This window comes from Odocoileus virginianus, chromosome 6 (genome assembly GCF_023699985.2).
Source record: "Odocoileus virginianus isolate 20LAN1187 ecotype Illinois chromosome 6, Ovbor_1.2, whole genome shotgun sequence".
Classification (NCBI taxonomy): Eukaryota; Metazoa; Chordata; class Mammalia; order Artiodactyla; family Cervidae; genus Odocoileus; species Odocoileus virginianus.
The window spans coordinates 27,953,098-27,977,688 of record NC_069679.1 but is presented as its reverse complement, the minus strand read 5'-3'; the positions used below and the strand labels follow the sequence as shown (position 1 = coordinate 27,977,688).

Sequence of the window (24,591 nt, the reverse complement as noted above, 5' to 3'; positions counted from 1 at the left end):
TAAATTGAACTGTAAACTCAACTACCATTATTTCTATAGGAAAATATATTACAGTTCCTTTTTTTTTTTCCCCATTTATTTTTATTAGTTGGAGGCTAACTACTTTACAATATCGTAGTGGTTTTTGCCATACATTGACATGAATCAGCCATGGATTTACATGTGTTCCCCATCCCAATCCCCCCTCCCGCCCCCCTCTCCATCCCATCCCTCTGGGTCTTCCCAGTGCACAAGCCCTGAGCACTTGTTCCTTAGACAAGTTTTATGAGTTTATCATAGTTGAATAGATTTCTGATTCTTTTTCTTTGTCCTGAAAATTGTTTTTTAACACTTCAAAGGGGCACCTGTTACTTACTCTAAGATATAGTGAACAAGTATGTGTTCACCCTGTCGGAACTCTTCATGATTTTATAAACGTTATCTAGCCTTTGTTTTTAAAGACTGAAGAGTCCTAGTTTTCCACACCTATTATTTCTTCTAGGATTCTTGCATTTCCCTTGGTAGTTTTCGCTTCAGTAACACTACCCAATGGCTTGAATAGTCAGTCTTACTTCTTGGGATCAGGATATTCCTGTGCTAAAAGGGCCAGGACTTCAGCTATGTAGATAGCTGTGGGTGGGTGATCTATCGTCTGTTGGCAAGTTGGGTTAGTATATGATAAATATACTTCATAGTTGCCTCCTATTTCTATGTAATTTCATAGAAGTGGTAGCTCAATTTAAGAAGTAGGGACATGTGCATTTTAATATATATCTGCTCTAAAATTTCTCTTTCACAGTTTGATTGTATGAAAATTTGAAAAAACGCACAGTGAGTAGCAAAACTGGATACCAGTTATTCATGTTTATTTTGAGGAACAGAAAGTTTTAACTTTGATTAATTCTGTTTTATCCATTTTTTTTTTTTCATGCTTAGTGCTTTTTGTGCCCTGTCCAAGAAATCTTTGCCCTCCCAGAGGATGTCAAAGAGTTTTCTTCAATGTTTTTGTCAAGATATTTTACAGTTTTAGTTATTACATTTAAATCTGTGATTGATTTCAAATTAATTTTTGTGTATGGTGTGAAGTATGGGTTGAAGTTAATTTTTTCAGTTAGGATATCTAATTACTCCTGCACCATTTTTGAAAATTGCTGTCTTTTTTGAACTATGTTGGTTTCCTTTTTTAAAAATTCAGTTGACAACCCACTCCAGTATTCTTGGGCTTCCCTTGTGGCTCAGCTGGTAAAGAATCCGCCTGCAACGTGGGAGACCTGGGTTTGATCCCTGGGTTGGGAATATCCCCTGGAGGAGGGAGAGGCTACCCACTCCAGTATTGTGGCCTGGAGAATTCCCATGGACTATGGGGTCGCAAAGAGTCGGACGCGACTGAGCAACTTTCGCCTTCATTTTACATACATTTGTGGATTCATTTTTAAACTGTCTTAATTCCATTGATAAATATATATATACACCAGTGCTAATTCCACACTATTAGTATATCTTTACAGTAAGTCCTAAAATCAGCTACTGTTAAGTCTCCTTCTAAGTCCTTTCGGTTCAGTTCAGTCACTCGATCATGTCCAACTCTTTGTGACCCCATGAACCGCAGCACAGCAGGCCTCCCTATCCATCACCAACTCCCGGAGTCCACCCAAACCCCTGTCCATTGAGTCGGTGATGCCATCCAACCATCTCATCCTCTGCCGTCACCTTCTCCTCCTGCCTTCAATCTTTCCCAGCATCAGGGTCTTTTCAAATGAGTTAGCTCTTCACATCAGGTGGAGTTTCAACTTCAACATCAATCCTTCCAATGAACACCCAGGACTCATTTCCTTTTGAATGGACTGGTTGGATGTCCTTGCAGTCCAAGGAACTCTCAAGAGTCTTCTCCAACACCACAGTTCAAAAGCATCAGTTTTTCTGTGCTCAGTTTTCTTTATAGTCCAACTCTCACATCAATACTGGAAAAACCATAGCCTTGACTAGATGGACCTTTGTTGGCAAAGTAATGTCTCTGCTTTTCAATATGCTATCTAGGTTGGTCATAACTTTCCTTCCAAGGAGTAAGCGTCTTTTAATTTCATGGCTACAATCACCATCTGCAGTGATTTTGGAGCCCAGAAAAATAGTCTGCCACTGTTTCCACTGTTTCCCCATCTATTTGCCATGAAGTGATGGGACCAGATGTCATGATCTTAGTTTTCTGAATATTGAGTTTTAAGCCAACTTTTTCACTCTCCTCTTTCACTTTCATCAAGAGACTCTTTAGTTCCTCTTCACTCTCTGCCATAAGGGTTGTGTCATCTGCATATCTGAGGTTATTGATATTTCTCCCGGCAGTCTTGATTCCAGCTTGTGCTTCATCCAGCCCAGTGTTTCTCCTGATGTACTCTGCATATAAGTTAAATAAGCAGAGTGACAATATACAGCCTTGATGTACTCCTTTTCCAATTTGGAACCAGTCTGTTGTTTCATGTCCTGTTCTAACTGTTGATTCTTGACCTGCATACAGACATCTCGAGAGGCAGGTAAGGTGGTCTGGTATTCCCATCTCTTTAAGAATTTTCCACAGTTTATTGTGATTTACACAGTCAAAGGCTTTGGCATAGTCAATAAAGCAGAAATAGATGTTTTCTGGAACTCTCTTGCTTTTTCAATAATCCAGCGGATGTTGGTGATTTGCTCTCTGGTTCCTCTGCGTTTTCCAAATCCAGTTTGAACATCTGGAAGTTCACGGTTCACGTACTGTTGAAACCAGGCTTGGAGAATTTTGAGCATTACTTTACTAGCGTGTGAGATGAGTGCATTTGTGCAGTAGTTTGAGCATTCTTTGGCATTGCCTTTCTTTGGGATTGGATGAAAACTGACCTTTTCCAGTCCTTTGGCCACTGCTGAATTTCCCAAATTTGCTGTCATATTGAGTGCAGCACTTTCACGGCATCGTCTTTTAGGATTTGAAAGAGCTCAACTGGAATTCCATCACCTCCACTAGCTTTTTTCGTAGTGATGCTTCCTAAGGCCCACTTCACTTCACATTCCAGGATGTCTGGCTATAGGTTGGTGATCACACCATCGTGATTATCTGGGTCATGAAGATCTTTTTTGTATAGTTCTTCAGTGTATTCTGGCCACCTCTTCTTAATATCTTCTGCTTCTGTTAGGTCCATACCATTTCTGTCCTTTATTGAGCCCATCTTTGCATGAAATGTTCCCTTGGTATTTCTAATTTTCTTGAGGAGATCTCTAGTCTTTCCCATTCTATTGTTTTCCTCTATTTCTTTGCATTGATTGCTGAGGAAGGCTTTCTTATCTCTCCTTTGTGTTCTTTGGAACTCTGCATTCAAATGGATATATCTTTCCTTTTCTACTTTGCTTTTCACTTCTCTTCTTTTCACAGCTATTTGTATGGCCTTGTCAGTAGCCATTTTGCTTTATTGCATTTCTTTTTCTTGGGGATGGTCTTGATTCCTGTCTCCTGTACAATGTCATGAACCTCCGTCCATAGTTCATGAGGCACTCTGTCTATCAGATCTAGTCCTTTAAATCTATTTCTCACTTCCACTATATAGTCATAAGGGATTTGGTTTAGGTTATACCTGAGTGGTCTAGTGGTTTTCTCCACTTTCTTCAGTTTCAGTCTAACTTAGCAATAAGGAGTTCATGATCTGAGCCATAGTCAGCTCCCTGTCTTGTGTTTGCTGATTGTATAGAGCTTCTCCATCTTTGGCTGCAAAGGATATAATCAGTCTGATTTTGGTGTCAACCATCTGGTGATGTCCATGTGTAGAGTCTTCTGTTGTGTTGTTGGAAGAGGGCGTTTGCTATGACCAGTGAGTTCTCTTGGCAGAACTCTTATTAGCCTTTGCTCTGCTTCATTCTGTACTCCAAGGCCAAATTTGCCTATTACTCCAGGTATTTCTTGACTTCCTCCTTTTGCATTCCTGTCCCCTATTAATGAAAAGGACATCTTTTTTGGGTTATTTCTAGAAGGTCTTGTAGGTCTTCATAGAACTGTTCAACTTCAGCTTCTTCAGCGTTACTGGTCAGGGCATAGACTTGGATTACTGTGATATTGAATGGTTTGCCTTGGAAATGAACAGAGATCATTCTGTCATTTTTGAGATTGTATCCAAGTACTGCATTTTGGACCCTTTTGTTGACTGTGATGGCTGCTCCATTTCTTCTAAGGGATTCCTGCCCACAGTAGTAGATATGTCCTTTACATTCCTTTTGTTTTTGGCTACCATGCGCAGCTTGTAGGATTTTAGTTCCTCAACAAGGGATTGAACCTGGACCATGGCAGTGAAAATGCCAAGTTCTAACCACTGGACCATGAGGGAATTACCTCCATATTCATTTTAGAATTAGCTTGTTAATTTCTACCAGAAAGCTTGCTGGGATTGTGTAGAATCTGTAGTTCAGTTAGGATGTATAGACCTTTTAAAAATATTGAATCTTGTAAACAATGAACATGATGCAACTCTTCATCTTTTAAGATATTTTGCAAATTTTTCTCAATAATGTTTTGTAGTTTTCAATATAAACTAATTGCCAAGTGTTTTTTTGATGCTACTGTCAATGCTGTTTTTAAAATTTTCATTTTCCAATTGTTTGTCACTAGTATATAGAAATACAGTTGATTTTTATGTGTTGATCTTACATCTAATGAGCTTGCTTAGTTCACTTACAGTTCTTACTTTTTTTTCTACACTGGGTATTTGTTGCTGTGCGTGGGCTCTCTCTAGTTGCGGCAACGGGGGCTATTCTTCTTGCAGCTTATGAGCTTCTCATTGTGGTGGCTTCTCTCGTTGTGGAGCATGGGCTCAGTATTTGGGTACGCAGGCTTAGTTGCCCCACAGCATATGGAATCTTCCCTCGAACCTGTGTCTCTTCCATTGGCAGGTAGATTCTTAACCTCTGTTACCACCAGGGAAGTCTGTGTGTGTCTGTTTTAATAGTCTTATATATTATTTTATTTTTGGCTGTGCTGGATATTTGTTGCCACACGGGCTTTTCTCTAGTTGTGGGGAGAGAGTGCTGCCCTCTAGTTGTGGTGCGCTGGCTTCTCATTGTGGTGGCTTCTTTTGTGGTTCCTCGGCTCCAGGGCATGGGCTGAGTTGCTCTGCAGCATGTGGGATCTTCCCAGATTGGGGATCAAACCCGTGTCTCCTGCACTGGAAGGCGGATTCTTTACCACTGAGCCACCAGGGAAACTCATGTCTGTTTTTTAATTGATTTCTCAGAATTTTTTTATGAAGAGTAATCATATTGTATGTGAATAGAAACAGTTTTTATCTCTTCTTTTCCAATCACCATGCCTTTTATTTTTCTTGTTTTATTTCACTGGCTATGACCTCTAGTATTATAATGAATAGAAGAGAACAAACATCTTTGCCTCATCCTTGATCTTTGGAAGAGAAGTATTTAGTGTATTATTGCAGATATTTGTCTCAATTTTCATCTTTCAAACCATATTTCAAACCTTCTTTCAAACCTTTTCATCTTTCAAACCATATTATTTTTTATTCTCCATGAAAATTTACATAAATAACTTTTTATTGTACAGTTCTGTGATTTTGAGAGTTGCCCACAGTTGTGTAGCCATTGCCATGATACAGATACTGCAGAGCAGTTCTGTTGCCCTCAGAATTTATGTTGCTGCCACTTTGTTGTCAGTCTCTTGCGACCACTGTGCTATCCTCTATCTCTAGTAGTTTTGCCTTTTCTGGAATGTTATATAAATGGATTTATATAGTACATAGCCTTTAAAAAAAATTTTTTTAATTTAGAATATTGTTGTTTAGTCTCTAAGTCATGTCCAGTTCTTTGTGACCCCATTGACTGTAGCACACCAGGCCTCCCTGTCCCTCACTATCTCCCCAAGTTTGCCCAAGGTCACATCCATTGACTCAGTGATGCTATCCAACCATCTCATTCTCTGTCACCCTCTTCTCCTTTTGCCTTCAATCTTTCCCAGCATCAGCGTCTTTTCCAGTGAGCTGGCTCTTCACCAAAGTATTGGCGCTTCACCTTCAACATCAGTCCTTCCAATAGCTATTCAGGGTTGATTTCCTTTAAGATTGACTGGTTTGATCTTGCTGTCCAAGGGACTCTTCAAGAGTCTTCTTCAACACCACAATTTGAAAGCATCATTTCTTTGGTACCCATCCTTCCTTGTGGTCCAACTCTTACATTCGCACATGACTACTGGAAAAATCACAGCTTTGATGATACGGACCTTTATCAACAAATATAAAACTAGTATAAATGCCTTGTATGGTTCTTATGTAAATATAAAACATGAAATACTAATAAAACCAGAAAGCCAACCCATTTCAAATGAACAAAATTAATTTAATTCAGTTCAGTTCAGTCACTCAGTCATGTCCAACTCTTTGCAACTCGCTGGACTGCAACACACCAGGGCTCCCTGTCCATCACCAACTCCCAGAGTCTATTCACACTCAGGTCCATTGAGTCAATGATGCCATCGCAACCATCTCATCCTCTGTCGTTCCTTTCTCGTCCCACCTTCAATCTTTCCCAGCATCAAATGAGTCAGTTCTTCGCATCAGGTGGCCAAAGTATTGGAGTTTCAGCTTCAGCATCAGTCCTTCCAATGAATATTCAGGACTGATTATGTAGGTCGTGAAGATCTTTTTTGTACAGTTCTTCTGTGTATTCTTGCCATCTCTTCCTCTGCTTCTGTTAGGTCCATACCATTTCTGTCTTTTATTATGCCCATCTTTGCCTGAAATGTTCCCTTGGTATTTCTAATTTTCTTAAGAAGATCTCTAGTCTTTCCCATTCTATTGTTTTCCTCTGTTTCTTTGCATTGATTACTGAGGAAGGCTTTCTTATCTCTCTTTGCTATTCTTTGGAACTCTTCATTCAAATGGGTATATCTTTTGATGTTGCACGTATTGATAATTCAGTCCTTTTATTGCTGAGCAATAAAGGAGTATGCTAAATATTCTGTGGTTTGGATGTACAAACTGTTTATAATTCACCAGTTGAAGGACAACTGAGTCATTTCTTGTTTGGGGGCAATTATGAATAAAGCTGCTATAACTTTCAAGTGTAAGTGTTTTGTGAACATAAGTTTTTATTTCTTGGGTAGATAACTAGGAATTTGATTGCTGGGTCAGATGTTAAGTATATGTTTAACTTTGTGAGAAACTGCTGAACTGTTTCGTAAAGTGGAGGTATAACATTTTGAGTCCCTTTCCTTTCAAGTTTTGTACATTTGTGTTGATATTTGGTATTGCCAAATTTTTATTTTTTTTTTTACTTACACTTTAATAGGTTTTATAGGGATATCTCACTGCCATTTTAATTTGTATTTCTCTAATGATTTAATGATGTTGACCTGTTTTCCTGTGCAAATAAACATGGCAAAAAGCCACCTGTGACAGTTTCTTTTGAAGAGCAGAAAGTTTGTTGTTGTTTTTTTTCTTAAGTTGATTTATCTTTTCTTTTTGTTTTATGGTAAGTGCTTTTTGTGTTCTAAAACTCTGGCACTCATTCATTTTGAGCTCTCTTTAAATGCTATGGTTCCTTTAAATAATTAAACTATTAGAGAGTAAATCCTAAGAGTTCTCATCACATGGAAAAAATCATTTTTTTCCCATTCATTTAATTTTATATCTGTGTGAGATGATGGATATTCACTAAAGCTGTTGTGGTAATCATTTCATGATGTATGTAAGTTAGATAATTATGTTGTACACTTTAAACTCATTAAGTGCTGTATGTCAATTATATCTCAACAAAACTGGAAGAAAAAATAGAATAATTAAACTACTGCTATAGGGAACACTTTATCGCTAAATCCTCTACTGATAATGGAATCACCTTCACACACCAGGAGTTGGCCACTTCAGCAGGGAAGAGTAATTCTCATCTGCTATAGCTGCACTTCTTTTTTCTATATGTGAACAACCACTTATTTCCAAGTCCTTCTTGAAAAAAAAATCACCTACTTTCCTTTTGTATTTGCAACCCCATGGACTACAGCGTGCCAGGCTTCCGTCTTCTTCACTGTCTTCTGGAGTTTGCTCAAGCTTATGTCCATTGAATCGATGATGCCATCCAACCATTTCATCCTCTGTAGCCCGATTCTTTTCCTGCCCTCAATCTTTCCCAGCATCAAGGTCTTTTCCAATGAGTTGGCTCTTCACATCAGGTGGCCAAAGTATCAGAGCCTCAGCATCAATCTTTCTAATGAATATTCAGGGTTGATTTCCTTTAGGATTGACTGGTTTGACCTCCTTGCTGTCCAGGGGACTCTCAAGAGTCTTATCCAGCACTACAGTTCCTTTTGTATTGGTGAAGGGTAAAATAAGAATATACTGTAAATCACTTTCTCTGAAGCTACAGAATTATGCCATTACCTGTACCATTACTGGTGCTTCTAGATCTTTAAGAAGGAACTTGTAACAAAGTTTAATTTTTGTTTTGTTTTGTTTTGTTTTTCAGTGGTGGGATCAGCAGATTGATTTTTATACTACTTTCTTGAACTATTTGGCACAAGTGGTGCCTGAAATTTATTTTGCTGAAATGGACCCAGATTTGGAAAAGCAGGAGGAGAGCATACAGAGGTCAATATTCACTCCACTGGAATGGTACTTATTTGGAGAAGATCCAGATATTTGCTTAGAGAAACTGAAGCACAGTGGAGCATTTCAGCTTTGTGGGAAGGTTTTCAAAAGTGGAGAGACAACATATTCTTGTAGGTAAGATTTAGAAATGTACAGGATTGGTTGTAATTACAGCTTGATATTCTGTGCCTATTTTATGATGTACCTTTCTTGGTGTATTGCTAGTTGCTAGTTGTATTTAATTCTTCTTAATTAACTTCCTTGGACAGGGAGGCCTGGCGTGCTGTGATTCATGGGGTCGCAAAGTCGAACATGACTGAGCGACTGAACTGAACTGAACTGATTACCCATTTATAAGTTTGTTTTTGCTAGTACAGCTTATTTTTGAATATATGACTTGCACAATTCTCTCACTTTTCTTCTTGTTCTCTGAAAGTATATAAGTGATTGATTTTTGCCTTGTTTGTAATGTAGTCCATACACCCTTATCTGAAACTCTTGGTGCCACATGTATTTCAGAATTCTGAATACTTCCCCAGTAGAGTTAGGGCAGGATCCTATAACCAAACACAGCATTTCTATAAGAAATCTATGACTATTCACAGCAAGTGGTATAAATAAAATCTATGGTCCCTTGTCATTTCAGGTTGTTTTTTTGCCACCAAGTGACATTTGGTATCAAAGAACCTGTTGGAGCATTTGTAACTTAATTGGATAGAAGAGGTCAGTGGTAGGGAAACTGGAAACGGCTTTAGGCTTTTTGCCTTTTGTGAAAGGACTTAAGCCGCATGGTAACATAGAGAACTTTTTTATTTTCTACTCTTGCCTGAAACTTTTTAACTTTTAGATCTTAAGCACATTTTTAGGGTTTTGGGTGTTTGTTTTTTTTTTTCTTTTATTAGTAGTTGTTTAGGTTAGGAATGTGAATCCTTAGATTTTATAAATACAGAGAATTACTTTTTGCTTCAATGTAATTCTGGATTTGACTGATTTGTGTATAGTAGCTCAGCTGGTAAAGAATCCGCCTGCAATGTGGGAGACCTGGGGTCAATCCCTGGGTTGGGAAGATCCCTTGGAAGATGGGATGGCAACCCACTCCAGTTTCTTGCCTGGAGAATCCCCATGGACAGGGGAGCCTAGCAGTCCATGGGGTCACAAAGAGTCAGACACAACTGAGTGACTGAGCACACACAACAGTTGTTTAGAACATACTGCATTTCTTTATTCTCTTCTTTTCCCAGGGAAAATTCAACTTTTATATTTTGTATACCATTTTGCTATATAGCAGTTTCATTTATCTTGTTAAGTACTTTTAGCTGAAGCCCAGTCAGTTTCAACTAAAGTGTAGTCGAAGACACTTGTAGACCTCATTTATCCAAAACGGTCCTGGAGGCAATTTTAACTATCACAACTAGGGAGATGGTACTAACATCTAGTGGATAGAGGCCAGGTTGCTGCTTAACCATCCTATGGTACACAGGACAGTCTCCTGTATCCCCAGGAAATAATTATTCAGTTTAAAATGTCAGTAGTGCTGAGGTTTGGAAATCCTGCTGTGAATAGGTTAGTAGATCATATATATTTTAGAGACTGTTATTAGTCAGTCTTTACTTATTAGTGTTTAAAAGTTCAGTTTTAACATTGCCCAATTCCATTGCTTCAACTTTTCTAAATAAATATTTTAAAAATTAATTTTGCACTTGTTTATATTATTGTCAGTTTCCCTAAAAGTATTAAATAAAATTTTACATTTTAAAAGTTTTTATTAAGGAAGAATAAAATTCAATTTATTAATTGTATTTAATTTATTCAATAAATATTCATCGAATATTTATCATGTGCCAGGCACTACTCTACATGCTTGAGACATATCATTATACAAAATAAAATCCTTTCCCTTATGTTGCTTACATTCTAAGGAATTTTGTCTTTAACCAAGCCTCATTTACCAGTGAACAATCAGTGCCTGTAAAATACATTTGTAACTGTAATAGGAGAAGATGATGCAGAGAGTGAAGAAAAACTGATCACTTTTTCAGAAAACTAATTTTGGTGTATGAGTTGCCAAATCACGCACCAGAAAACTAATTTTGAAGTGTAATTTAATAGTTTGAAACCAGGTGAAAGCTCAAAGGAATGAGGATAGTTTAGGAAACAAAACCAAACATCCAAACATACATTCAAATATGGCCAGAAAGAGGCCAACATTATTTGGAATTCAATTTTTAAAGTATTTTCATAAACAGTGTGTGTATCATATAGGAAATTGATTCACATTATATCATCATTATACCTTGAGCATCAATGGGAGTCATCTAAATTTTGGCACCTGATTTTTAATCTTTTTCAGGGACTGTGCAATTGATCCAACATGTGTACTCTGTATGGACTGCTTCCAGAATAGTGTTCATAAAAATCATCGTTACAAGGTATGGAAATAGATGCATAAAATCTCTTGATTGGCAGGAGACTGATGGCCAGCTAGTCCAAATTCCTGATGAGTACTTGAGTTCCTGCTGTAACACATCTGATGTGTGAACCTTTAGCTCTAGTTAAACATATGTGATGGAGCATCTGCTACCTCAAGAGGTAGCCCCTTACAATTTTTTTTCTTAAGTACATCACTTTTATACAAAAGATTGTATAAAGCATATTAACAGCTTAAAGAATAACTATAAAGTGAACACCTTTCTAACCACTCCTTAGGTCAAGAAATGAAACATGGCCAGCTCTCAGGAGCCTCCTTTTGGATCACCATCCTTCTCTTCCACTTTATGATATAACCTCTCTTCTGTGTTTTGTGATAACAGTTTACTTCATTTTCCTTTTAGCTTATCACCCAAATCATATTCAATAGTTCCATCTGTTTTTGAATTCTGTATAGATGGAGTCATTCTGTACCTTTCTTTTGTTGAGTAGCTTTCACTCAGCATTATGTGTATGTATATGTGTGTTTGTGTGTGTGTGTGTGTATGTATATATGTATATGCTTTGTCCATTTACCTTATAGTGTTTGATAACCCACATTGTCTTTATTATTTATTATATATTATATATTATTATTTATTATGGATATGTAGATTGTTTCCAATTTTGGACTATTACTGAATTAAAACAATTTTCCTGTGAACATTTTTATTTGTGTATTTTGGTACACATGTACAGTAGTTTGTCAAGGGTGTATATCTGGAATAGAACTGCTGAGTTTTAGAGTATATCTTAAGTCATAGTGGATAATGTCAGACTGTTTTCCAAAGTGGTTATACCAATTTGTAAGTTCTTCAGCAGTAAATGGAAGTTCCTACGGCTCCACATTCTTGCAAGATTTTGTGTTGCCAACTTTTAAAATTTTGGCCAATCTGGTACGTATAGAATAGTATTACATTGTGGTCTTAGTGAGGTTGCCAAGCTTTGGGATTCTGTGGGCCAGTACAATTTCAGAAGACTTTGGGTAAGACATAGGGTTTACAAATTTTTATTTGGCTAAATAAGTTCAATTTTAATTTTAAAAAGAGCACATGAACAGCAACCAAAATATCCTTACCATCTCCTATAGTTTTATGAAGAAAAAGAAAATTTAATTCCAAGGAAGTAGGATAATCTCAGGCTAAAAAGCAGGTCTTTAAATTGCATACATGTAGCTCTGTGGAAGAGCTCCTTCCTTCCTTTTCTGATTTTTTCTGTTGACTGGTAAAACTTGTCTTTTAAATTTGGGAACCTCTTCACTAAGCTATCTTTCAGTATTGAAAGCTTACAGTCTACATTGCACCACAAAGCACTCTTTTGTGAAGCATCCTTAAGTTTATCATCTTTAGGTTTTTGCAGAGCTCTTCTTATAGAAGGTGGGTGTACAACTTACTCAGGGATCTTTTTGTTATTAGGAGGATGGACTATTGTGTAACTAATAAAAAATTATGTTTATAAGCTTTAAAAAATACTACCCTTCAAAAGTGTGTGTAAAGAACAGAAGATTTTTGGTGGGGGAATAATTGATAGAATCTTGCTGAAATACCTCTTAGATGTGGTGAAATTTTTAAAGAAAAGCAGAGGAATGACTAATAAATACAATTCAGGTAACAATAACCTCCATGTCAAACGGATGCTCACACAGGGAACTTGGCAACAGTATTAATATTTTCCTGGGTTAGATGCTGAATCAGTGGTGTTCACTTCATTATTCTACTTTTTAACTCACCTATATATTGTGTATATTCTTTTAAAATAAAACACAATAAAAGAAAAAAAAATGAAGCCTTTAAAAAAAAGATTAGAAGAAATAAGAAGGAATACGTTTTGCTGCAGAGAAAGGGAAGAAAAGAATAACAGTGGAAATGCAGACCCAAGAGCTGATACTATGTGAAGAAAGCACCAAGAAAAACCTTTAGGCACAAAACAGCGCAGAACAACTTTTGCTGTCCCCAGCACTGTGGACGGAGTGGGGCTGTCTCACAGAGATGGTATGGGGTCTCTGTCCAGACCTGCTCTACCATGTTGAAGATTCATTTCAAATCAGGCTAATGGCTGCCTTATGGAATACTCAGTGTTCCCCAAAGTACATCTTTCATAGCAATCTTAAAGTTCACAGCAGAAGAATTTAAAGTTCACTGTAGAGATCTGTGCAGTATTACCTGTGATGGAGTAGGAATAAATCCTGCACTGCTGCATATTTTTTCTGAAGTATGATTCAGAACTGTGAATTAGGAAGTTCCCTGGTGGTCTACTGGTTAGGATTCAGCGCTTTCACTGCCATGGGCTGGGTTCAATCCCTGGTTGGGGACCTGAGATCCTGCAAGCCATGAAGCGCACCCCACACCTTCCCCTGCCCCCACAAAAAAAGAACTGCAGATTATTCCTAGAGAACGTGTTGGAAGTTCTGCAACTTGGAACATGTGATTACCTTTCAGAATAAATATTGGTATTGTTGTAAAATTGAAATCAGGCATTTAAAATATTGTGAAAACACCAATAGTTGATGAAATAATGAAAGGTGACTCTCCATCCCTTATTCACACTCTTGATGTGAAGAGGGAAGGCTTCTGCATTGAGAGTGTTGTCACCATAGAAGATCATAGTCTTTCATTGCTACCTCACAACACACATAGGTAATTCATTTGGGGTAAATAGATTATCCAACTGTGTTTTATTACTCTTTCTGAGAGCATCTGGAAAGTTAAAATTTACTGAATTTTCCTATTTGTCTTTGAGTTGAAAATTTTAAAGGATTGTGGACCAGACATGGCAGTTTGCATGATAGTATCTAACTTACAGGCACAAAAATGTTTGGAAAAAAAAAAGAAAGAAAGTGAAGTTGCTCAGTCGTGTCCGACTCTTGGTGACCCCATGGACTGTAGCTTGCCAGGCTCCTCCATCCATGGGATTTTCCAGGCAAGAATACTAGAGTGGGATGCCATTTCCTTCACCAGGGGATCTTCCTGACCCAGAGATCAAACCCTGGTCTCCTGCATTGCAGGCAGATTCTTTACTGTCTGAGCCACCAGGGAAGCCCCCACCCCCCAAAAATGTGTTCATATGTTCACATAAATTTTAATTTAATATCAAAGAACCCCAAGTTGAATTTTTGATCTGACTCTTTTGTGTAAAATTGCTATCCCACACCAAAGACTTTTTGCTATGATCTTGTAGAATCTAAGATGAGAACTGAAAGTAAAGTAGAAGCATAAAAACAAAACCTTTTTGAGAACAGAGATAAAAATTTGTGCTTGATTACTGTGTGTAATGTGCCCCTTCTTTGTGATATCCAGCTTTTCCGTAGTTTATCCCTTAAAAATAAAAGCTACAGTAAAGGCACTTCCCTGGTGGTACAGTAGATAAGAATCTGGCTGCCCACACAGGCAATGTGGTTTTGATCCCTGGTCCAGGAAGGGTCCACATGCTGCGGTGCAGCTAAGCCTACACACTGGCGACTCCTGAGCCCACGTGCTGCAGCCGCTAAAGCCCGTGCGCCCAGAGCCCCCGTTCTCTGCAGCAACAGAAGCAGCTGCAGTGAGAAAGCCCGTGCCGCGCAGCTGGAGCGCGGTCCCCGCTTGTTACAACATGGAGAGCCTAAGTGCAGCGACAAGTGACAAAGACGCAGCGTGACTAAAAACAAATTCATTAAAAAACTACAGTAAGATAAATAAGGTCTGAGAATCTAAGGTATGTAACATGATGACTGTAGTGGATAACACTGTATTACTCTGTAACTGACATTTGTTTAGAGAGTAGCATGTAAACATTCTTACATACATACAAAAAGGTAAATATGAAAAACAGGAGAATATACTGAAGCATGTTCTTTAAAAAAATTTTTTTCAGTAAACTCTGCATTTTTACCCTCAAAATAAATAAAAACACCCACTATTAAAGATCATTACTTTTTTTTTGTTTTTTGGCCACTCCATGCAGCATGTGGGATCTTCGTTCTCTGGCCAGAGATCAAACCGGTACCCCCTGCACTAGAAGCTCAGATTCTTAACCACTGGACCACCATGGAAGTCCTTCAATAGACAGTTGTTGAAATCAGTGTTAGAATCAAAAGGGCAGATCATAGGAAGTATTAGGATCATAGGCAGGGCTGATATCTAAGATTTAATTATAGAAATAACAATCAGGGTCTATCTTAAGATCAGTCCTATGTAATGAGAATTTATATATTGTCTTTGAAATTCAACAGCATTAAAAAAATTATTTATTTAGGCAGTGCAATAAAACTTACTTTTTCAAAATTCAAATAATACAGAATAATACAAATAAAAATTATTGTTGCATTTCTGCCCTATCATACTTTCTTTGTTAAACTAAACACGATTTAGTACACATCCCTACAGATCTTTATTTAAGTATTTATAAACATATATATTTAGGGGGGATTGGGATGGGGAATACATGTAAAACCATGGCTGATTCATGTCAATGTATGACAAAACCCACTACAATATTGTAAAGTAATTAGCCTCCAACTAATAAAAATAAATGAAAAAAAAAACATATATATTTATATGTTTAGGAGGTGTGTGCGTGTGTGTGTGTGTGTGTGTGTGTGTGTATAAATGGGATCCTACTATGTACTTTGTTTTGCAACCTTTTTTTGGCCTCACTGCACAGCTTGCAGGATCTCAGTTCCCTGATCAAGGATTGAACCCAGGCCATGGCAGTGAAAGCCTAGAATCCTAACCACTAGGCCAAGAGGGAATTCCCTGCAACCTGTTTTTAATTTAATGTATCATGGAGATAGTTCTGTGTTGTTACATATAATAACTCTTGCCTTGCTTAATTGCTACATGTATTCCTTTGTGGGAGTATGTCATTATATACTTAACCCATCCCTCTTTTCTAGGTAGTTACATTGTTTCTAGTTTTATAGTAATAAACCAGTAATGCAACATATACATATATACCTTTGTTATATACCAATGTATATATTCAGGAGTGCTTGAGACTAGATTCTTAGAGGTATATTTTCTGCCTTGAAGGGTGTGTGCATAAATTTTGATAGCTTTTCCAGATTTTTTTTCTGAATTGCTATTTCAGTTTACAGTCCCATTAAAAGGCTATGAGAATGGTCTTTCTCTATATCTGTCCCCAAGTTTATTTAATCAGTCTTTTTACTTTTTGCCAATCTATTAGTAGTCAAATTATCTCATTATTTTAATTTGCACTTCTATTACTAGTATTGTGAACATCTTTTCAGTTTTTAATTGCATGTTTAATTTCTTCTGTGTAATGCCTATCTCTGTCCTTTATTTTTCTGTTGCTTTTTTTTTACTGCTATGTTATATACTTCACAGATATTATCTTAATGTGCTTGTCTTTAATAATTTTTCATTTTTAAGTTAGATTTTTAAAGATATAATGGATATACAATAAAATCTACCTTTCTAAGTGTACAGTTCTGTGAGTTTTCATAGATACATACAGTTCAGTAACCACCACAGCGCGAAAGTGTTAGTTGCTCAGTCGTGTCCGACTCTCTGTGACCCCATGGATTGTAGCCTGCCAGGCTCCTCTGTCCATGGAATTCTCCAGGAAAGAATACTGGAGTGGGTAGCCATTCTCTTCTCCAGGGGATCTTCCCAATCCAGGGATTGAAACCAGGTCTCCTGCATTGCAAGCAGATTCTTAACCATCTGAGCCCCCAGGAAAGCCTACGATGCTGTTAAAATACAGCACTCAGTATGTCAGCAAGTTTGGAAAACTCTGCAGTGGCCACAGTACTGGAAAAGGTCAATTTTCATCACAATGCCAAAGAAGGCCAATGCCAAAGAATGTTCAAACTACTACACAATTGCACTCATTTCACATGCTAGCAAGGTAATGTTCAAAATCCTTCAATCTAGGCTTCAACAGTACATGAACGTATAATTTACAGATGTACAGTCTGGATTTAGAAAAGGCAATGGAACCAGACAGAGATCAAATTGCCAACATCTGTTGGATCATAGAAAAAGCAAGGGAATTCCAGAAAAACATCTGCTTCATTGACTACACTAAAACCTTTGACTACGTGGGTCACAACAAACTGGAAAATTCTTAAAGAGACAGGAATACCAGACTACCTTACCTGCCTCCTGAGAAACCTGTATACAGCTCAAGAAGCAACACTTAGAACCGGACATGGAACAATTGATTGGTTCAGAATTGGGAAAGGAGTATGTCAAGGCTGTATATTGTCACCCTGCTTGTTTTATATATGTAGAGTAAGTCATGCAAAATGCCAGGCTGGATATATCACAAACTGGAATCAAGATTGCTGGGAGAAATATCAGTAACCTCAGATATGCAAATGATACCACCCTAAATGGCAGAAAGTGAAAAGGAACTAAAGAGCCTCTTGATGAGGGTGAAAGAGAAGAGTGAAAAAACTGGCTTGAAGCTTAGCATTCAAAAAACAAACTAACAATCATGGCATCTGGTCCCATCACTTCATGGCAAATAGATGGGAAAAAAGTGGAAACAGTATCAGATTTTATTTTCTTGGGCTCCAAAGTCACTGTGGACTGTGACTGCAGCCATGAAATTAAAAGACACTTGGCTCCTTGGAAGAAAAGCTATGACAAACCTAGACAGTGTATTAAAAAATGGAGACATCACATTGCTGACAAAGGTCCAGTCTGTATAGTGAAAACTGGTTTCTCCAGTAGTCATGTACAGCTGTGAGAGTTGGACTGTAAAGAAGACTGAGCACCAAAGAATTGATGCTTTTGAACTGTGGTGCTGGAGAAGACTCTTGAAAGTCCCTTGGATAGCATGAATGTCAAACCAGCCAATCCTAAAAGAATCCAACCATGAATATTTGTTGGAAGGAGTGATGCTGAAGCTCCAGTACTTTGGGCACCTGCTGCAAAGAACTGACCCATTAGAAAAGACTCTAATGCTGGGAAAGACTGAGGGCAGGAGAAGAAAGGGGCAACAGAGGATGAGATGGTTGGAGGGCATCACTGATTCAATGGATATCAACTTGGTTGATCTCTGGGAGATAGTGAAGGACAGGGAAGCCTGGCATGCTCACGCAATCCATGGAGTCGCAAAGAGTTGGACACGACTTAGCAACTGAACAATGACAACAAACCACCACAATAATCAAGATATAAAACATTTATATCATTTCCAAAAGTTCTCTAGTGCCCTTTGCAGGCAGTCCTCTTGCTCACATACCCCTAGCTCCTGGCATTCACTGATCTGTTTTCTGTCCCTATAGTTTTGGCTTTTTAGAATGTCATATAAGTGAAAGCATATACTATATAGTGTTTCCTGTCTGTTTATTTTCACTTAGTATAATGCCTTCGAGCACCTCTCATGTATCAGCAGTTTGTTCCTTTTTATTGCCTAGTAGTATGCCATTGCATGGAAATGCCACAATATAGTACCTGTTTATCACTTGATGAATACTTATTTCCAGCTTTTAAATAAAGCTACCATGAACATTCAAATGCAAGTCTATGCATGGGCATTTGTTTTCATTTCTCTTGGTAACCTCAGAATGATATTGCTGGGTCAAAAATTAAGTGTATAAAATCTATTTTCTGTCTTTTAAACTTGATTTCTGCTGCCATTTGCCTTAATGACATTTTAATTTATATGTAGTTATGTTTGACAGAATTTTTTTTTAATGCTTCTGTAGTTTATGCTTTGCTTCCATGGCATTCACTATTCTAAAGTTTATACTTTTACTTTGATTTGAAACTATATTTTTAGTAATTATGGATGAGTTTAGCATTCCTCATTATATAAAATTGATTTGTATATTCTAATTTCTTTTGTTACCTTTGTTCTAGTAGCAACATGTGTGTAGTAATAATTTTTATAGTGCCTTTAGTTCCTTTTTACTCCCTTACTTAACTTTTTATTGTCTAGTTTGTCAGTTTTAATGGTATCTTTGCTTTTTTCCTATTACCTACTTAGTAGTTGATAATCTAATGCTTTCTCTTTCCTTTCTCCCATTTTTTTAGTTGTTGTCTTTCTGATTGTGAGGTTGTATAAAGTTTATATTCTTCTATCCATGTATCTTTCAACACCTTTGATTTGTTCGTTTTTAAAAAATTTATTTTTTTTAATTGAAGGGTAATTGCTTAACAGTATTGTGTTGATTTCTCACAAACATCAACATGATTGATTTGTTCTTAGTTGTTTTTCAGTCGCTAAGTCATGTCCAACTCCTTTTCATCCCCATGGACTGTAGCCTTCCAGGTTCCTCTATCCATGGGATTTTCCAGGCAAGAATACTGGAGTGGGTTGCCATTCCCTTCTCCAGGGTATCTTCCTGACCCAGGGATTGAACCCATGTCTCATGCATTACAGGAGGACTCTTTACCACTTAGCCAATGGGGAAGCCCTTTGATTTGTTCTTAGCACTACAATTACATACATAAAATATTTACCACCTATTCTTTCTCTGAAGTTTCCCCAATCACTGCTTGGTCAGCTGAGGCTCATCCTCTAAAGTTCAGTAAATTAGTTTGTGGGTCAGATACAGTCCACCATCTATTTTTGTATATGGCCTGCAAGCTAAGTTTGGTTTTTATTATTTTTTTTCTTTTGGCCACACCACAAGCCATGTGGGATCTCAGTTCCCCAACCAAGGATCAAATCCATGCCCCCTGAAGTGGAAGTGCAGAGTCTTAACCTCTGAACTGCCAGGGAGACCCTTCAGCTGGTTTTTATATTGTGAAAAAGAATAAGAATAATCAGTTCAGTTCAGTCACTCAGTTGTGTCCGACTCTTTCCGACCTCATGGACTGCAGCACACCAGGCTTACCTGTCCGTCAGCAACTCCCAGACCTTGCTCAGGCTCATGTCTGTCAAGTCGGTGATGCCATCCAACCATCTCATCCTCTGTCGTCCCCTTCTCCTCCAGGCTTCAATCTTTCCCAGCATCAGGGTCTTTTCCAGTGAGTCAGTTCTTCACATCAGGTGGCCAAAGTATTGGAGTTGCAGCTTCAGCATCAGTCCTTCCAATGAGTATTCAGGACTGATTTCCTTTAGGATTGACTGGTTTGGTCTCCTTGCAGTCCAAGGGACTCTCAATAATATTTTATGATAAATGAAAAGTACATGAAATTTACAATTTTAGTGCCTATGAATTCTCATTGGAACGTAGCTATGTTTATTCATTTATTTATTGTCTGTGGCTGCTGCTTCACTACAAAAGTAGAACTGAGTAATTCAAAAGAGATTCCATGGCCTGCAAAGCCTGAAATATTTACTCACTGTTCCTTTATACAGAAAGTTTGCTGATCACTGCTCAGACAGATCCCTCTGGAAGATCATGTGTATACAGTGTTCCTTTAGTTCTGACATGTTCAAACTTGTACTTTTATAGCTTAGCTGTAGATAATATCCTTGGTTTGCTGTTTCTTTTCTTGAAAATGTTGCTCTGCTGTTGTCTTGTTTCATGTATTGTTATTGAGAAGTCTGATACCAGTCTGATTTTCTTGTGATGATGTTATTTCTTCTTTTTGCCCAAAACCTCAGGGCTTTTATCTTTAAAGTCTAATAGTTTTAGGAGGTTATGTTTTGGAGTTGATCATACAAGTTTTTTCTCGGTCACTCATGGCCCTTTCACTGAGTAGATTAAGCCTGAAAATAAGTAGATTATTTTCAGAAAGTTTTCTTAGATTGTTATCCCTGTTCCATTGTTTTGATTTTTCTTTAGTGACTCTAGTTAAACTCATCTACCTTTCTTTGGCCTGTCTTCTATTTCAACCATTTTTCCTCTGACCCTGTATTTCTTTGCTTCATCTTACTTTCATTCTCTGTTTCCCTGCTTTGTTTCAATGCTATTTACTTCTGATACATCATTTTCTTCTGTTTTTTCCCCTGAGTTCATTCAGGTCTCATTTATTTCTTCTTTTCTGTCCATTTCTGTTTTTAACTTTTGTGTTTATGATTAAAGGCGTCTTAATCTGATGAAGGGTTTTTAATGCTTGTTCGAGGATGGGTAGTTCAGTTTGGAGCATTATATTTTCTTCCAGCTTCATAATTGAGTTTTGGCTCTTATTTACATTTTGGGGCCTTTTTTTTTTTTGGCAGCAGTTTTATATGGATATGGTGTACTTTTTTTCTATTTCATTTCATGAATAGTGTCCACAAGTGCTCTCTTCTGTCAGTTTTACCCTCTTCTGTGCAATTTCTTTTATAGATGATATTGGTGATGGTGGTGAAGTGAGGGGAGGGTTTGGCATATCTTGTTTCTGTAGGATTCTTAAGCTTTCTTTCTTCCTTCTTTCATTTACTGTCACATTCTATAAGGGGCTACCACCTTTTTAAATGTATTTGATTTTCCTCCAAAAGTAATGCTTCTCGGAGGTGGCCACTTCTGGTCCTGCTCACTTTCAGTCTCTTTCCCTGTGAACCACCAAGTCCCAATCTGTTTTCAGTATTTGTCCCTTAACGTTGAGCTTTCTTTTCTGGGATGTGATTTTGTCTGTGCTTGATTTAAGTCCTTTGTACCCCTCTGTTCTTAATGGAATCTCTTTAGCTTCCCTCCCCTATTGTTTGTATCCACATGCTTGAAGTGATAGGCAACAGAAACTCTGATAAAAGAAGTCATTTGAAGGTTGTGGTATTTTTTGTTTGTTTGTTTTAGTGAGGGTTTTTTTTTTTTTCATTTATTAGTTGGAGGCTAATTACTTTACAATATTGTAGTGGGTATTTCTTTTTTTGACTCCCAGTAATCCTGCAGACATGGGTCACGTGTGGCTCTATTTATTCTCCTTGTTAGTTGTATAATTTGGAGGGGGAAGATTTGGGGAAGACTCAAATTTAGGTCATTGTCATCCTTCTCTATCTAAGCTACGATATTTTAGATAATTTTTTTACAGAAACCCTCAAAGAAAAAAATGTTGTAATAAGTTTTAGTTGCTGTAGGATATTAATATAGATGAAAATATACATTTCTTAAGTACTTAGGCTAGTATCATCATAATGATTTTAAAAGTCTGTTTAATCATAAAATCTACTCAAGCATTCTGGGTGTCATATAGATTTTTTTTTTTTTTTTTTTTTTTTTTGCACATAACACAGTGAGATACCAAGGGAACATTTCATGCAAAGATGGGCTCAATAAAGGACAGAAATGGTAGGGACCTAATAGAAGCAGAAGATATTAAGAAGAGGTGGCAAGAATACACAGAAAAACTGTACAAAAAAGATCTTCACTACCCACATAATCACGATGGTGTGATCACTCACCTAGAGCCAGACATCCTGGAATGTGAAGTCAAGTGGGTCTTAGGAAGCATCACTATGAACAAAGCTAATGGAGGTGATGAAATTCCAGTTGAGCTATTCCAAATCCTGAAAGACGATGCTATGAAAGTACTGCACATACGATGACAGCAAATTTGGAAAACTCAGCAGTGGCCACAGGACTGTAAAAGGTCAGTTTTCATTCCAATCCTAAAGAAAGGCAATGCCAAAGAATGCTTAAACTACCGCACAATTGTACTCAGCTCACATGCTAGTAAAGTAATGCTCAAAACTCTCTAAGCCAGGCTTCAGCAATACGTGAACCGTGAACTTCCAGATGTTCAAGCTGGCTTTAGAAAAGGCAGAGGGACCAGAGATCAAATTGCCAATATCTGCTAGATCATCGAAAAAGCAAGAGAGTTCCAGAAAAAAAAAAAAAAAAAAAAAAAAAATACATCTATTTCTGCGTTATTGACTATGCCAAAGTCTTTGACTATGTGGATCACAATAAACTGTGGAAAATTCTTTTTTTTTTTAAACTGTGGAAAATTCTTAAAGAGATGGGAATACCAGACCATCTGACCTGCCTCTTGAGAAACCTGTATGCAGGTCAGGAAGAACAGTTAGAACTGGACATGAAACAATAGACTGGTTCCAAATAGGAAAAGGCGTATGTCAAGGCTGTATATTGTCACCCTGCTTATTTAACTTATATGCAGAGTACATCATGAGAAACGCTGGGCTGGATGAAGCACAAGCTGGAATCAAGATTGCTGGTAGAAATAGCAATTACCTCAGATATGCAGATGATACCACCCTTATGGCAGAAAATAGAGAAGAACTAAAGAGCCTCTTGATGAACGTGAAAGAGGAGAGTGAAAAAGTTGGCTTAAAGCTCAACATTCAGAAAACTAGTATGGCATCCAGTCCCATCACTTCATGGCAAATAGACGGGGAAACAGTGGCTGACTTTGTTCTTCTGGGCTCCAAAATCACTGCAGATGGTGATTGCAGCAATGAAATTAAAAGACGCTTACTCCTTGGAAGGAAAGTTATGACCAACCTAGACAGCATATTAAAAAGCAGAGACATTACTTTGCCAACAAAGGTCCTTCTAGTCAAGGCTATGGTTTTTCCAGTGGTCATGTATGGATGTGAGAGTTGGACTGTAAAGAAAGCTGAGCACCGAAGAATTGATGCTTTTGAACTGTGGTGTTGGAGAAGCCTCTTGAGAGTCCCTTGGACTGCAAGGAGATCCAACCAGTCCAGCCTAAAGGAGATCAGTCCTGGGTGTTCATTGGAAGGACTGATGTTGAAGCTGAAACTCCAGTACTTTGGCCACCTGATAGGAAGACCCTGATGCTGGGAAAGATTGAGGGCAGGAGGAGATGGGAATAACAGAGGATGAGATGGCTGGATGGCATCACCGACTAGATGGACATGGGTTTGGGTGGGCTCCTGGAGTTGGTGACGGACAGGGAGGCCTGGCGTGCTGCGGTTCACGGGGTTGCAAAGAGTTGGACACAACTGAGTGACTAAGCTGAACTGAACTGAACACAATCTGTTTTAAAAACTATTTAAAAACTGAGTATATTTTTTAAATGTATCAATTTTGAAGGTCTATTTTTGTTGTGATTAAGTATTGAGAATTTTTTTTGTTATCAAAATATTTTTTGATATATATCTATAACATTAAAGGCAATTAAGGTTGAAATAGCAGATAACATGTATTATTTGAGTTATCTTTATTCTTTGCTTTGTAAAATGTTTTGAAATTAAGACACATTTTTCATTTGTCAGATGCATACTTCTACTGGAGGAGGATTTTGTGACTGTGGGGACACAGAAGCATGGAAAACTGGTCCTTTTTGTATAAGTCATGAACCTGGAAGAGCAGGTACCACAAAAGAGGTAAGAATATTGCTATTTTTTAATTGTTATTTAAGCTTGATGAAAATAAATAAAAATAAATGTTATTTGTATGGGTTAAGCTGAATTCCATTGAGAATCCTGATTTTGTGTTCTAATATTTAAATGTAAGGAGTTGTATTTGATTCTAGATGATTTAAAGATTTGATAAATTGATAAAGGTTTGATTCCATATTTCTCTAAAGGAGTGAATTTACACTGAAAAGATGAACTCAGAATACTTGTTTGTTAAGCAGTCAATTTGATAAGTAAGAATAAACAATATATTATCCTAAAAGAGTGAATGGAAGTAGTTATTATAAAATAGGAAGATATAATGAATTAGAAAACAGTAGAACTGAGACATAAATTCCATAATTGCTATCCTTAAAGAGAAAAAAAAAATCAATGAACATAT

At 37.5% G+C, this 24,591-nt stretch overlaps 1 protein-coding gene across 5 annotated transcripts in view; it reads left to right on the top strand.

Annotated features, from left to right (window-relative positions):
• LOC110146094 (E3 ubiquitin-protein ligase UBR1) overlaps nucleotides 1–24,591 on the top strand; it is a 120,408-nt gene that overhangs the window by 14,420 nt on the left and 81,397 nt on the right. For 4 of the 5 annotated variants that reach the window (XM_070469083.1, XM_070469084.1, XM_070469087.1 and 1 more), the window contains exons 2-4: nucleotides 8,458–8,714; nucleotides 10,930–11,008; nucleotides 24,066–24,176. In XM_070469083.1, coding sequence (XP_070325184.1) covers nucleotides 8,458–8,714; nucleotides 10,930–11,008; nucleotides 24,066–24,176 — 447 coding nt within the window. The remainder of the gene's footprint in view (nucleotides 1–8,457; nucleotides 8,715–10,929; nucleotides 11,009–24,065; nucleotides 24,177–24,591) is intronic. The other variant, XM_070469085.1, reaches the window with a different exon arrangement.